At 29.9% G+C, this 15,607-nt stretch overlaps 2 protein-coding genes across 3 annotated transcripts in view; both read right to left on the bottom strand.

The window, feature by feature from the left end:
- Positions 1 to 797: 797 nt before the first annotated feature.
- LOC129758727 (U3 small nucleolar RNA-associated protein 14 homolog C-like) overlaps positions 798 to 15,607 on the bottom strand; it is a 138,447-nt gene continuing 123,637 nt past the window's right edge. The window contains 1 exon segment of the mRNA XM_055756331.1: positions 798 to 1,080. The gene's annotated coding sequence lies outside the window, so the exon portion shown is untranslated.
- Positions 11,625 to 14,652, bottom strand: LOC129758725 (U3 small nucleolar RNA-associated protein 14 homolog C-like). 2 transcript variants are annotated; one of them, XM_055756330.1, is made up of 3 exons: positions 14,119 to 14,652; positions 12,992 to 13,992; positions 11,625 to 12,799 (listed from the first exon to the last, which is right to left on the bottom strand). In XM_055756330.1, exons 1-3 carry the CDS (start codon positions 14,402 to 14,404, stop codon positions 11,708 to 11,710), a joined length of 2,379 nt encoding a protein of 792 aa, XP_055612305.1. In that variant the 5' UTR covers positions 14,405 to 14,652; the 3' UTR covers positions 11,625 to 11,707. The 2 variants fall into 2 exon arrangements, with proteins under 2 accessions (XP_055612305.1, XP_055612304.1); XM_055756329.1 differs by having other exon boundaries at positions 11,628 to 12,799; positions 12,992 to 13,998; positions 14,119 to 14,651.

Below are 15,607 nucleotides of genomic sequence, written 5' to 3'. Positions count from 1 at the left end.
ACGATTGTAGCAGACACCACCTCCTATCAGCACTGGACTTACTAGCTATTTGAAGGAGTGACGCCTGACATCTCGAATTGCTTGGTTCTGAAGTAAACTAGAGAAAAAGTTCAACGATCCTATAAACGAGCTATTTAATCTTAAGCAAGGTAAGAAACAATAATATATTTTCAAATCAATACTCTCTGGAACCACCAACAGAAATTAGAAACATAATGCTATGCCTGAATGATTAATGGCTAGTGAAAAAAGCAAAGATCTGAAGCTTCTTTACTCTCTGGAGCCACCATCCTTAACTAAGCTGAGATAAAAATGCACACTCAATTATTTTTAAATTACACTCACATCACCTTGTGTGATCGTTTTTCAGGCTTCAAAATAAATTACCTAAACGAAAAAAAAAACGCCAAGATGATCGATAGTTGCTGCCGGTGGACTGTCAATTCATCAACCCATTTTGTTACCATGCCAAGCTATTACATATTCTGTCAACACCAACAACAACAACCCTGATAGGAGGCGGCCGGAATTTGGAAATCATGTTTCTCGAGAGCATCTTAAGAGCCGTTGAACTCCTTCTACCACGCCGGAAACAGTAAACCCTATTAACTTTCTCATCAATCATATCCCCAGCAGAGCGACCGAGTGAGTGAGCCGCAAAGCAGACGACACAGCGGAAAATAGCTTTCTATTCCTATCGAGGATTCGACAGTGGAAAATTTTCTTTTCTGCTCCATCAGAAAAACAATCAAACGACAACGCGCGAGAAAAAAAAACTAAAAAAGGCTCCTCTCATGGTCATCAACATTCCACCATCTTAAAGATATCGTATTTCAAGGGAACAGAGAAACGCCGCATAATTCACCAACCCGAAAAAAGTAACATAAATTAATTCAACCGCTTTCGTTTCGTTTTTTTTTTTTTTTTTGTTATGTTTCACATTCCCCGGCTATCATCATCCATTCTGGTTGAAATCGTTAGCGCCGGCATCGTCTGGTAATCCATACGGGGTGGCAGCAGGTGGAGCCTCCTCCGGGGGACCTGGCCTCGGGGGAACCGGTGTGATGTCCTGGGAATCAGCTGAGAGTTGATGAAACGGAAAAGCGTTAATTAAAATCAGATTATTGAAGCTGGCTCCCACGATGAGCGGAGAGATTGCTGCCTTTTTCGATTCAAGACTGCTGATTATGACTCGTCGGAAGATTTGTTAGGAATCTTCAAAAATGAAACAAAATTACTGTGATAGATATGGTGAGGGGTTTGAAAAATTGTTGAACTTTGTATTTGAAAATGAGACAAGGAGCTGTAACAAGGAAAAGATGAGAAGTTGTCCGATTGTCCGATGCATAGGGCCGAGCTTCGAATTAAAGAGAATGTTATGATAGAATAAGTTGATTAAAGATAAGAAGAAAAGTCAATGACAAGGAGATGATAATAAGTAAGAAAAAGTAGCGGAAAAGATGACTTGACGAAAAAATAAATTGATTAGAAGATACAATATAAAAAATATAAAAAAGGAGCAATTTAGAAATTGGCAAAATATGAGAGTATAACGATAAGAAAATTGAAAAAAAGTGAGATGATTGACAAACAAAAAGAAGAAAAATTTGCAAAGGAAACAAAGAACAAAATAAAACCAGCTGATGAAAAAAAATAAGGCAGTTTAGACATTTTTGTCATTTCTGTCGAAATTTGCAAAAATGTGTCCATTTTGTCATTTTTAAAATTTTTGTAGTTTTTGTAATTTGTATTTTTTTTAATTTTTGTAATTTGTGTTATTATTGTCATTTTTGTCATTTTTGTCATTTTTGTCATTTTTGTCATTTTTGTCATTTTTGTCATTTTTGTCATTTTTGTCATTTTTGTCATTTTTGTCATTTTTGTCATTTTTGTCATTTTTGTCATTTTTGTCATTTTTGTCATTTTTGTCATTTTTGTCATTTTTGTCATTTTTATCATTTTTGTCATTTTTGTCATTTTTGTCATTTTTGTCATTTTTGTCATTTTTGTCATTTTTGTCATTTTTGTCATTTTTGTCATTTTTGTCATTTTTGTCATTTTTGTCATTTTTGTCATTTTTGTCATTTTTGTCATTTTTTGTCATTTTTGTCATTTTTGTCATTTTTGTCATTTTTGTCATTTTTGTCATTTTTGTCATTTTTGTCATTTTTGTCATTTTTGTCATTTTTGTCATTTTTGTCATTTTTGTCATTTTTGTCATTTTTGTCATTTTTGTCATTTTTGTCATTTTTGTCATTTTTGTCATTTTTGTCATTTTTGTCATTTTTGTCATTTTTGTCATTTTTGTCATTTTTGTCATTTTTGTCATTTTTGTCATTTTTGTCATTTTTGTCATTTTTGTCATTTTTGTCATTTTTGTCATTTTTGTCATTTTTGTCATTTTTGTCATTTTTGTCATTTTTGTCATTTTTGTCATTTTTGTCATTTTTGTCATTTTTGTCATTTTTGTCATTTTTGTCATTTTTGTCATTTTTGTCATTTTTGTCATTTTTGTCATTTTTGTCATTTTTGTCATTTTTGTCATTTTTGTCATTTTTGTCATTTTTGTCATTTTTGTCATTTTTGTCATTTTTGTCATTTTTGTCATTTTTGTCATTTTTGTCATTTTTGTCATTTTTGTCATTTTTGTCATTTTTGTCATTTTTGTCATTTTTGTCATTTTTGTCATTTTTGTCATTTTTGTCATTTTTGTCATTTTTGTCATTTTTGTCATTTTTGTCATTTTTGTCATTTTTGTCATTTTTGTCATTTTTGTCATTTTTGTCATTTTTGTCATTTTTGTCATTTTTGTCATTTTTGTCATTTTTGTCATTTTTGTCATTTTTGTCATTTTTGTCATTTTTGTCATTTTTGTCATTTTTGTCATTTTTGTCATTTTTGTCATTTTTGTCATTTTTGTCATTTTTGTCATTTTTGTCATTTTTGTCATTTTTGTCATTTTTGTCATTTTTGTCATTTTTGTCATTTTTGTCATTTTTGTCATTTTTGTCATTTTTGTCATTTTTGTCATTTTTGTCATTTTTGTCATTTTTGTCATTTATGTCATTTATGTCATTTATGTCATATTTGTCATTTTTGTCATTTTTGTCATTTTTGTCATTTTTGTCATTTTTGTAATTTTTGTAATCTCTGTCATTTTTGTCATTTTTGTCATTTTTGTCATTTTTGTCATTTTTGTCATTTTTGTCATTTTTGTCATTTTTGTCATTTTTGTCATTTTTGTCATTTTTGTCATTTTTGTCATTTTTGTCATTTTTGTCATTTTTGTCATTTTTGTCATTTTTGTCATTTTTGTCATTTTTGTCATTTTTGTCATTTTTGTCATTTTTGTCATTTTTGTCATTTTTGTCATTTTTGTCATTTTTGTCATTTTTGTCATTTTTGTCATTTTTGTCATTTTTGTCATTTTTGTCATTTTTGTCATTTTTGTCATTTTTGTCATTTTTGTCATTTTTGTCATTTTTGTCATTTTTGTCATTTTTGTCATTTTTGTCATTTTTGTCATTTTTGTCATTTTTGTCATTTTTGTCATTTTTGTCATTTTTGTCATTTTTGTCATTTTTGTCATTTTTGTCATTTTTGTCATTTTTGTCATTTTTGTCATTTTTGTCATTTTTGTCATTTTTATCATTTTTGTCATTTTTTTCATTTTGTGTCATTTTTGTCATTTTTGTCATTTTTGTCATTTTTGTCATTTTTGTCATTTTTGTCATTTTTGTCATTTTTGTCATTTTTGTCATTTTTGTCATTTTTGTCATTTTTGTCATTTTTGTCATTTTTGTCATTTTTGTCATTTTTGTCATTTTTGTCATTTTTGTCATTTTCGTCATTTTTGTCATTTTTGTCATTTTTGTCATTTTTGTCATTTTTGTCATTTTTGTCATTTTTGTCATTTTTGTCATTTTTGTCATTTTTGTCATTTTTGTCATTTTTGTCATTTTTGTCATTTTTGTCATTTTTGTCATTTTTGTCATTTTTGTCATTTTTGTCATTTTTGTCATTTTTGTCATTTTTGTCATTTTTGTCATTTTTGTCATTTTTGTCATTTTTGTCATTTTTGTCATTTTTGTCATTTTTGTCATTTTTGTCATTTTTGTCATTTTTGTCATTTTTGTCATTTTTGTCATTTTTGTCATTTTTGTCATTTTTGTCATTTTTGTCATTTTTGTCATTTTTGTCATTTTTGTCATTTTTGTCATTTTTGTCATTTTTGTCATTTTTGTCATTTTTGTCATTTTTGTCATTTTTGTCATTTTTGTCATTTTTGTCATTTTTGTCATTTTTGTCATTTTTGTCATTTTTGTCATTTTTGTCATTTTTGTCATTTTTGTCATTTTTGTCATTTTTGTCATTTTTGTCATTTTTGTCATTTTTGTCATTTTTGTCATTTTTGTCATTTTTGTCATTTTTGTCATTTTTGTCATTTTTGTCATTTTTGTCATTTTTGTCATTTTTGTCATTTTTGTCATTTTTGTCATTTTTGTCATTTTTGTCATTTTTGTTATTTTTGTCATTTTTGTCATTTTTGTCATTTTTGTCATTTTTGTCATTTTTGTCATTTATGTCATTTATGTCATTTATGTCATTTTTGTCATTTTTGTCATTTTTGTCATTTTTGTCATTTTTGTCATTTTTGTCATTTTTGTCATTTTTGTCATTTTTGTCATTTTTGTCATTTTTGTCATTTTTGTCATTTTTGTCATTTTTGTCATTTTTGTCATTTTTGTCATTTTTTGTCATTTTTGTCGCTTTGTCATTTTTGTCATTTTTGTCATTTTTTTCATTTTTGTCATTTTTGTCATTTTTGTATTTTTTTTAAATTTTAGTAATTTTGTCATTTTTGTCATTTTTGTAATTATTGTAATTTTTGTCATTTTTGTCAGTTTTGTCATTTTTGTCATTTTTGTCTTTTTTGTCTTTTCTGCCATTTTGTCATTTTTGTCATTTTTGTCATTTTTGTCATTTTTGTCATTTTTGTCATTTTTGTCATTTTTGTCATTTTTGTCATTTTTGTCATTTTTGTCATTTTTGTCATTTTTGTCATTTTTGTCATTTTTGTCATTTTTGTCATTTTTGTCATTTTTGTCATTTTTGTCATTTTTGTCATTTTTGTCATTTTTGTCATTTTTGTCATTTTTGTCATTTTTGTCATTTTTGTCATTTTTGTCATTTTTGTCATTTTTGTCATTTTTGTCATTTTTGTCATTTTTGTCATTTTTGTCATTTTTGTCATTTTTGTCATTTTTGTCATTTTTGTCATTTTTGTCATTTTTGTCATTTTTGTCATTTTTGTCATTTTTGTCATTTTTGTCATTTTTGTCATTTTTGTCATTTTTGTCATTTTTGTCATTTTCGTCATTTTTGTCATTTTTGTCATTTTTGTCATTTTTGTCATTTTTGTCATTTTTGTCATTTTTGTCATTTTTGTCATTTTTGTCATTTTTGTCATTTTTGTCATTTTTGTCATTTTTGTCATTTTTGTCATTTTTGTCATTTTTGTCATTTTTGTCATTTTTGTCATTTTTGTCATTTTTGTCATTTTTGTCATTTTTGTCATTTTTGTCATTTTTGTCATTTTTGTCATTTTTGTCATTTTTGTCATTTTTGTCATTTTTGTCATTTTTGTCATTTTTTGTCATTTTTGTCATTTTTGTCATTTTTGTCATTTTTGTCATTTTTGTCATTTTTGTCATTTTTGTCATTTTTGTCATTTTTGTCATTTTTGTCATTTTTGTCATTTTTGTCATTTTTGTCATTTTTGTCATTTTTGTCATTTTTGTCATTTTTGTCATTTTTGTCATTTTTGTCATTTTTGTCATTTTTGTCATTTTTGTCATTTTTGTCATTTTTGTCATTTATGTCATTTATGTCATTTATGTCATTTTTGTCATTTTTGTCATTTTTGTCATTTTTGTCATTTTTGTCATTTTTGTCATTTTTGTCATTTTTGTCATTTTTGTCATTTTTGTCATTTTTGTCATTTTTGTCATTTTTGTCATTTTTGTCATTTTTGTCATTTTTGTCATTTTTGTCATTTTTGTCATTTTTGTAATTTTTGTCATTTTTTGTCATTTTTGTCGCTTTGTCATTTTTGTCATTTTTGTCATTTTTTTCATTTTTGTCATTTTTGTATTTTTTTTAAATTTTAGTAATTTTGTCATTTTTGTCATTTTTGTAATTATTGTCATTTTTGTCATTTTTGTCAGTTTTGTCATTTTTGTCATTTTTGTCTTTTTTGTCTTTTCTGCCATTTTGTCATTTTTGTCATTTTTTTCATTTTTGTCATTTTTGTCATTTTTGTCATTTTTGTCATTTTTGTCATTTTTGTCATTTTTGTCATTTTTGTCATTTTTGTCATTTTTGTCATTTTTGTCATTTTTGTCATTTTTGTCATTTTTGTCATTTTTGTCATTTTTGTCATTTATGTCATTTATGTCATTTATGTCATTTTTGTCATTTTTGTCATTTTTGTCATTTTTGTCATTTTTGTCATTTTTGTCATTTTTGTCATTTTTGTCATTTTTGTCATTTTTGTCATTTTTGTCATTTTTGTCATTTTTGTCATTTTTGTCATTTTTGTCATTTTTGTCATTTTTGTCATTTTTGTCATTTTTGTCATTTTTGTCATTTTTGTCATTTTTGTCATTTTTGTCATTTTTGTCATTTTTGTCATTTTTGTCATTTTTGTCATTTTTTCATTTTTGTCATTTTTGTCATTTTTGTCATTTTTGTCATTTTTGTCATTTTTGTCATTTTTGTCATTTTTGTCATTTTTGTCATTTTTGTCATTTTTGTCATTTTTGTCATTTTTGTCATTTTTGTCATTTTTGTCATTTTTGTCATTTTTGTCATTTTTGTCATTTTTGTCATTTTTGTCATTTTTGTCATTTTTGTCATTTTTGTCATTTTTGTCATTTTTGTCATTTTTGTCATTTTTGTCATTTTTGTCATTTTTATCATTTTTGTCATTTTTTTCATTTTTGTGTCATTTTTGTCTTTTTTGTCATTTTTGTCATTTTTGTCATTTTTGTCATTTTTGTCATTTTTGTCATTTTTGTCATTTTTGTCATTTTTGTCATTTTTGTAATTTTTGTCATTTTTGTCATTTTTGTCATTTTTGTCATTTTTGTCATTTTTGTCATTTTTGTCATTTTTGTCATTTTTGTCATTTTTGTCATTTTTGTCATTTTTGTCATTTTTGTCATTTTTGTCATTTTTGTCATTTTTGTCATTTTTGTCATTTTTGTCTTTTTTGTCATTTTTGTCATTTTTGTCATTTTTGTCATTTTTGTCATTTTTGTCATTTTTGTCATTTTTGTCATTTTTGTCATTTTTGTCATTTTTGTCATTTTTGTCATTTTTGTCATTTTTGTCATTTTTGTCATTTTTGTCATTTTTGTCATTTTTGTCATTTTTGTCATTTTTGTCATTTTTGTCATTTTTGTCATTTTTGTCATTTTTGTCATTTTTGTCATTTTTGTCATTTTTGTCATTTTTGTCATTTTTGTCATTTTTGTCATTTTTGTCATTTTTGTCATTTTTGTCATTTTTGTCATTTTTGTCATTTTTGTCATTTTTGTCATTTTTGTCATTTTTGTCATTTTTGTCATTTTTGTCATTTTTGTCATTTTTGTCATTTTTGTCATTTTTGTCATTTTTGTCATTTTTGTCATTTTTGTCATTTTTGTCATTTTTGTCATTTTTGTCATTTTTGTCATTTTTGTCATTTTTGTCATTTTTGTCATTTTTGTCATTTTTGTCATTTTTGTCATTTTTGTCATTTTTGTCATTTTTGTCATTTTTGTCATTTTTGTCATTTTTGTCATTTTTGTCATTTTTGTCATTTTTGTCATTTTTGTCATTTTTGTCATTTTTGTCATTTTTGTCATTTTTGTCATTTTTGTCATTTTTGTCATTTTTGTCATTTTTGTCATTTTTGTCATTTTTGTCATTTTTGTCATTTTTGTCATTTTTGTCATTTTTGTCATTTTTGTCATTTTTGTCATTTTTGTCATTTTTGTCATTTTTGTCATTTTTTCATTTTTGTCATTTTTGTCATTTTTGTCATTTTTGTCATTTTTGTCATTTTTGTCATTTTTGTCATTTTTGTCATTTTTGTCATTTTTGTCATTTTTGTCATTTTTGTCATTTTTGTCATTTTTGTCATTTTTGTCATTTTTGTCATTTTTGTCATTTTTGTCATTTTTGTCATTTTTGTCTTTTTAGTCATTTTTGTCATTTTTGTCATTTTTGTCATTTTTTGTCATTTTTGTCATTTTTGTCATTTTTGTCATTTTTGTCATTTTTGTCATTTTTGTCATTTTTGTCATTTTTGTCATTTTTGTCATTTTTGTCATTTTTGTCATTTTTGTCATTTTTGTCATTTTTGTCATTTTTGTCATTTTTGTCATTTTTGTCATTTTTGTCTTTTTTGTCATTTTTGTCATTTTTGTCATTTTTGTCATTTTTGTCATTTTTGTCATTTTTGTCATTTTTGTCATTTTTGTCATTTTTGTCATTTTTGTCATTTTTGTCATTTTTGTCATTTTTGTCATTTTTGTCATTTTTGTCATTTTTGTCATTTTTGTCATTTTTGTCATTTTTGTCATTTTTGTCATTTTTGTCATTTTTGTCATTTTTGTCATTTTTGTCATTTTTGTCATTTTTGTCATTTTTGTCATTTTTGTCATTTTTGTCATTTTTGTCATTTTTGTCATTTTTGTCATTTTTGTCATTTTTGTCATTTTTGTCATTTTTGTCATTTTTGTCATTTTTGTCATTTTTGTCATTTTTGTCATTTTTGTCATTTTTGTCATTTTTGTCATTTTTGTCATTTTTGTCATTTTTGTCATTTTTGTCATTTTTGTCATTTTTGTCATTTTTGTCATTTTTGTCATTTTTGTCATTTTTGTCATTTTTGTCATTTTTGTCATTTTTGTCATTTTTGTCATTTTTGTCATTTTTGTCATTTTTGTCATTTTTGTCATTTTTGTCATTTTTGTCATTTTTGTCATTTTGTCATTTTTGTCATTTTTGTCATTTTTGTCATTTTTGTCATTTTTGTCATTTTTGTCATTTTTGTCATTTTTGTCATTTTTGTCATTTTTGTCATTTTTGTCATTTTTGTCATTTTTGTCATTTTTGTCTTTTTAGTCATTTTTGTCATTTTTGTCATTTTTGTCATTTTTGTCATTTTTGTCATTTTTGTCATTTTTGTCATTTTTGTCATTTTTGTCATTTTTGTCATTTTTGTCATTTTTGTCATTTTTGTCATTTTTGTCATTTTTGTCATTTTTGTCATTTTTGTCATTTTTGTCATTTTTGTCATTTTTGTCATTTTTGTCATTTTTGTCATTTTTGTCATTTTTGTCATTTTTGTCATTTTTGTCATTTTTGTCATTTTTGTCATTTTTGTCATTTTTGTAATTTTTGTAATTTTTGTCATTTTTGTCATTTTTGTCATTTTTGTCATTTTTGTCATTTTTGTCATTTTTGTCATTTTTGTCATTTTTGTCATTTTTGTCATTTTTGTCATTTTTGTCATTTTTGTCATTTTTGTCATTTTTGTATTTTTTTTAAATTTTAGTAATTTTGTCATTTTTGTCATTTTTGTAATTATTGTAATTTTTGTCATTTTTGTCATTTTTGTCATTTTTGTCATTTTTGTCATTTTTGTCTTTTTTGTCTTTTCTGCCATTTTGTCATTTTTGTCATTTTTGTCATTTTTTTTCATTTTGTCATTTTTGTCATTTTTGTCATTTTTGTCATTTTTGTCATTTTTGTCATTTTTGTCATTTTTGTCATTTTTGTCATTTTTGTCATTTTTGTCATTTTTGTCATTTTTGTCATTTTTGTCATTTTTGTCATTTTTGTCATTTTTGTCATTTTTGTCATTTTTGTCATTTTTGTAATTTTTGTCATTTTTGTCATTTTTGTCATTTTTGTCATTTTTGTCATTTTTGTCATTTTTGTCATTTTTGTCATTTTTGTCATTTTTGTCATTTTTGTCATTTTTGTCATTTTTGTCATTTTTGTAATTTTTCGTCATTTTTTGTCATTTTTGTCGCTTTGTCATTTTTGTCATTTTTGTCATTTTTGTCATTTTTTTCATTTTTGTCATTTTTGTCATTTTTGTATTTTTTTTAAATTTTAGTAATTTTGTCATTTTTGTCATTTTTGTAATTATTGTAATTTTTGTCATTTTTGTCAGTTTTGTCATTTTTGTCATTTTTGTCTTTTTTGTCTTTTCTGCCATTTTGTCATTTTTGTCATTTTTGTCATTTTTTTCATTTTTGTCATTTTTGTCATTTTTGTCATTTTTGTCATTTTTGTCATTTTTGTCATTTTTGTCATTTTTGTCATTTTTGTCATTTTTGTCATTTTTGTCATTTTTGTCATTTTTGTCATTTTTGTCATTTTTGTCATTGTATCATATTGTCATTTTTGTCATTTTATCATATTGTCATTTTTGTCATATTTTTTTGTCATTGTTGTATTTATTGCCTTTTGTCTTTATTTCATTTGGGGTTTCTTTTGTGATTTGGGTTTTTTTTTTGCCATTTGTGGCATGTTGGTCATTTTACAATTTTGTTTTTAAATCTCTTTAAAGTCATTTTTATTGTGTTATTTTTTTTATTTTTATAATTTTTGTTCACTTTTCTCATTATTATTAGTGACGCATTTTTGTCACTTTTCACATTCAAAATTTGAATTTTGAATCCCATCTAGGTCTAACTTTTGAATATGAACTCTTTATTCGGATTCTGATTTTTGAAACTGAACTGACAATTGATGAACAGAAATCTGAATTCTTGTGTTGAATATCGAGATAATATTTTAAAATTGAAAATCTAATCCAGCGATTTGTCATAGAAAACCCTTATTCGTCTATGAAAAACGTGATATAACCATGTCACATCTTTCCTAGTACAGCGTGTGAGTCACATTTAATTGGTTAACGTTCACTGATTCACTTACAGCTACTGCAGCAACAACCCATCGTTTCCGCGTCCTACTAGATCCGGGGCAACTAGACTTCACCAATCCAAATCGACCGGAAACGAACGATTCTCGATCTCAGCTCTCAAGTTCCCACTTGAATCAGGTAATCCACAAATCACTGGAGTCAGCAATCGATCGTCGTCCGTCACGCGCAACGTCAGTCACCACTCGATAGGTATCGTATCGTAGTACAGACTACATTTAAAACCAGTCCATGGTAAACGCGAGCTTCGATTCTGTTCACACCACAATTGCATTCGTTGGCAGCTCACTAAATGACTGACTGACTGATATGCTGAACACATGAAACGGGTGTGCAAATCCGGCTACGGCCTGCGGCTACAAGAATCTTGGCGGGTTGGCCTGTTTCACTTTTATTTTATCATCCACTGTGTGGGGAACATGCATATCTTCATTATCGATGCTGATAAGGGCCGAGCCGCATTTATGATTGATTCTGGGTTCGGATTTATTTGTGTAAAGTGGAAAGATTAAGCAGCACTACCAGCACATGTATTTTAGAGATTTTTATCAAAAGTGAAAAAAGAAACTCTTTACTACAAAAGTTGATATAGGTACGATAATTTTAAATTTAGAGTAAAAATGAGTGAAATTTCTGACGACAAATAAAAAACTGTTTATTTTTTTACATTTAAACAATTTATAAAATTCTATAAACGTTAAATCAAACTGTACCCTTTGTTTTAAGAAACTGCTCATATTTTTTCACCGCACCGTTGTACATTTTGCCACCTACTTTGAAAACTTTGTCAGTATCCTTCATAAGAATGTCTTTCTTCATAGGTTCGATAACGGCGCCAATTTTAGTGACAACCCTAGGCTCAACCAAAGTAGAATGAGCCGTCTCCGGTACGAAAGTTCTGCCCAGTGGTGCCCTGAGGGATGCTTCGTAATCCTTCACCGTCACAAATGGGAACGGAAGCTCGTTGACCAAATGTTCTCCAAGCTTTTTATTAACGGCATCTTCATTGATGATTACTCGACCCTTATTATCATCTCTCCGAGGAAGTACCGGAGGAGCTTTGAACATTTTCCTACGTGGATGAGGGGTTTTCCGCTGCCTAATTCCGGAACCACCCCATGAGCCCCAACCCGGTAATTTAAGGTCTACTTCTTTCGGTTTATTGCGTTCCCGTTCGTCTTCTTTTTCCTTTTCGAAGTCGGCAACGATGTCTTCATCTGCGAAGGCCTCAGCAATTGTAAGTCTCCGACTATGTTCGGGATCTTCGTCATCCGAAAGATCACCTCCGGTGGTCATATCAGGCAAGGCATTCAGTAAATGTTTCGGTTTCATCTGAACAAAATGATTCGGGTCGATGGCAGTTTCTTTAGGTTGTTGCCCCTTCTCTAACTGAACATCTTTTGGAACACTAGGAATGTTCAGTTTATTCGCATTCTGATCGCCATCGCCCTCATCAAGTTCCACATCTGCATCGGCCATCGAGGCTTTCTTCTTGAAATCCAGCCCATTCGACGTTTCCTTCTTTTTATCTTTGCCAGCTTTCTTTTTCTTTTTCTTAACGGGTTCCGCTTCGCGTCTGATTTTGGAAAGCTTTTGCTTGACCTGTTCCTGCAGCCGATCTTCGGCATCGTCAAACATCTCCTCCAAGTTCAGTTCCTTAGATTTTGACGATACTTTACGTTTCTTTTTACCGACGATTGAAGCTTTCTTTTTCGCGGATACTGGGCCGCTACTTGAATCGTCTGCGTCTTCCTCCTGCCAAGAGGTAGTGGAAATCGCTTTGGTTTTTCGAATCTAAAAGATTTTAAGAAATTGATTAGTGATATGAATTGTGCCTAGAATGTACAAAAATCTGTGAAGGATCATGATTAGCAGTAGTCAGGAGATGAACATAAAAATATTCAAAACTCATGCAAATACTAATTCCGAAAACTTCCATTTCATTAACGTCGAACCTTTACCTTTAGTAGGCAAAAGTAACCTTACCTTCTTTTTGAAAACCTCCAACTGTTCGTCCTCTTCTGATTCTTCATCTGATTCCTCATCATTTTCATCTTCCACATCTTCCTCCCCATCGCTCTCATCCTCATTGGATTGAGCCAACTTCTCACGTTCCTTCGTTACTTGATTTCGCTGTTCCCAGTACTTCCGATAACCACTGGAATACTCCAGATTAGCTTCCTCTTCGTGCTTACCCGGTTTCTGAACCCACGGATTGCCATCGACGGTCTGCTCCTCTAATTCCATTCCCTCCTCACCGGATTCGGACGACTCTTCGTCATCTTCCAAGGATCCAACTCGTTTGGCCATCAACTCTCGACCAATAGAAAGCTGCTCGGATAGCTCCTTGCGTACATCCATATCGTACATGGCTCTGATCTGCATGTTCTTTGCCCAAGCACCGGTATTTTTATGACGCAAAGTGGCCCTTTCCTGGAATCTTTGCTTTTCTATCAGTTCCAACTGTTTCAAAGCCGCTTCCGGATCCGTTTTCTGGAGCTCCTCAAACTGCTTTATCTGGGCACGAATTTTCTCCCGCTTTATAAGCTTGTGAAACTTCTTACTTTTTATTTTATTTTTCCTTCTGCCTTTGGCGATTTGGTACGATTCACGAATCTTCTGTCGAGCAGCTTCCTTGCGCTTTTCACGCATCTCTTCCAGAGTTAAAGTGTACTTGTCCTCTTCTGCCTCGTCACCAGAATCCTCCTGTTGATACTTCTTATCTAGCTCCTCCATCGCCTTCATTAGGTCGGATTTAACCCGGTATTGGGACAACTTCCGGGGCACTTCATTGGCCAAACCGACACGACTGTACTGCAGTGGAAAAACTGTCTGCGGAGCTACCTCGCTGGCCGTAATTATGGGTTCCCATTTGTCCAAGTTTTTCTGTGCATTGCCGTAGAGCGTTTCCCGCTGAATACGATCAGCAACTGGTTTTTCCAGCGGTTTCCTTAGGATTTTTTGCTTCTTGGTGACTTGACGTAGCTCTTTTTCTGAGGATAAAAACCAAAATATTATTTCAGGTTCATAAATATCTATTATCAGACACTGCATTTTGAGATCCTAGTTTTGAAATCTGAGTTTTGAAAATAAATAAATCTAGCATTCCTTACCTACTTCCGTGTGCCGGTTGGTCTTCTTCAAAATTCCCAACAAATCGTCCAACTTGACGGCACCCGTTGTTCCCTTCGGCTGCTGGTCTTCATCCTGCTCCGTCCCAAACGAGCTTTTCACCAGGCTAAATTCGGTGCGCTTGATAGCCGGCTCGGTTCTAACTGCTTTACCAACGTATTGCGACCGGACGGTGCTGAAAATCCCGTCCAACAGCTTCCGGTGCGCTGCGGAATCCTCGGGCTCATCACTCTCGGACATCACCGGAGAATCCCGCTCGGCAACCATCGTATTGTTGCGGATTTCAAATAATAAAAAGGGTCCCAATCAATGCGGAAAATATTGTGCTCCGCCGACCAACACGTGCAACTTATGAATGAAGCTTTTGTTTACGTTTTGTTGACAGTTTGTTTCAGTTCTGTTATTCGCTCTCTCTTGATTCTCTCGCGGTTTACTCTCATTTTTAACGGTATCAACAAGTGATGTCACAAACATTGAATTTGATTTTTTATTAAGAATAGAAAAATTGAAAATTGAAAAAATCGTCTTAAAATTGAATCATTTATAAAAAGTTTTACTCTATTAAACTTTTAAAGCATTCCTGTGTTTGATTTAAAAACAAAATCTGTTATTTTGCAGTTTCGTATGAGAAAAAGGCCTTTAATCTTTTGATAATAGGTCAGACTAACAAGCCTATACTTACTATAGTCTCTTTAGGTCAGACATTTCAACAGAGCACTTCTGGCATACACGGTAAAAATAAAAAACTCAACCGCCACTTTTTTGTACGCATTTCGGACAAAAAGTGCAGGGACTTAACGTTAAGTTTAATGCATTAAGCTCAACTTTAAGTTAAGCGTATTTAACTCAACGTTAAGTTTAGTGCACTTTACTCACTACAAAGTTTTTCGATATTTTCTCGCCGGTGCGTAGAATCCAAAAATCGTACAAAATAGCGATTTATTTCGAATTCAATGAAATAACAAGTCGGAATTTTAATGTAATATCTTTATTTATATGTAGTTTTTAATACATTACTTATAAGTTATTAATAAATAATTAAGGTTATCTTCGGATGGTACCGAGTAAAGGTGGCATACGTTTCTGCTGCCGTGAATGTTTCCTTCAGGTAGAGCAGCTTTAGATTGACCTGTGCCGCGGAGAGGCGCGCAGCTGTAGCCATCCTTCGAAAGAAAAAAGTTATGTCTAGCCTGTTCAAGTCTCAATTTCCAAACCTTCAACCAATTGATTTAGTAGACGCCCGAAGATTCCGCCCATACTGTCTAGCTGGGCCCGCTGCGGATTCATTGCGCCGAAGAATTTACTTCTCGTAGGAGGAATCCCGTTCCAGGCTTGTACAGGTCGCACAAGACCCAAAATATCACTAGCTTGCACTGATTGGCTTCGATAGCTCGCAACAGGCAGGCAATCTTCGGATCGTACTGTAGGTGGCAACCGTTTCCGCAGTAGTGGATGTTTCCTGCAGGCTGC

This window comes from Uranotaenia lowii, chromosome 3 (genome assembly GCF_029784155.1).
Source record: "Uranotaenia lowii strain MFRU-FL chromosome 3, ASM2978415v1, whole genome shotgun sequence".
NCBI lineage: Eukaryota > Metazoa > Arthropoda > Insecta > Diptera > Culicidae > Uranotaenia > Uranotaenia lowii.
The sequence above is the reverse complement of the archived record's forward strand: the minus strand, read 5'-3'. Positions and strand labels throughout refer to the sequence as shown.

Bases quoted from the DNA above. Each gene is read 5' to 3' on its own strand.
- LOC129758725 (XM_055756329.1), bottom strand. From the start codon at position 14,404: ATGGTTGCCGAGCGGGATTCTCCGGTGATGTCCGAGAGTGATGAGCCC. The intron at 13,999-14,118 runs GTAAGGAATGCT...TTTTATCCTCAG, and splicing joins CAACCGGCACACGGAAGTAG to AAAAAGAGCTACGTCAAGTC. The intron at 12,800-12,991 runs GTAAGGTTACTT...AAAATCTTTTAG, and splicing joins TGGAGGTTTTCAAAAAGAAG to ATTCGAAAAACCAAAGCGAT.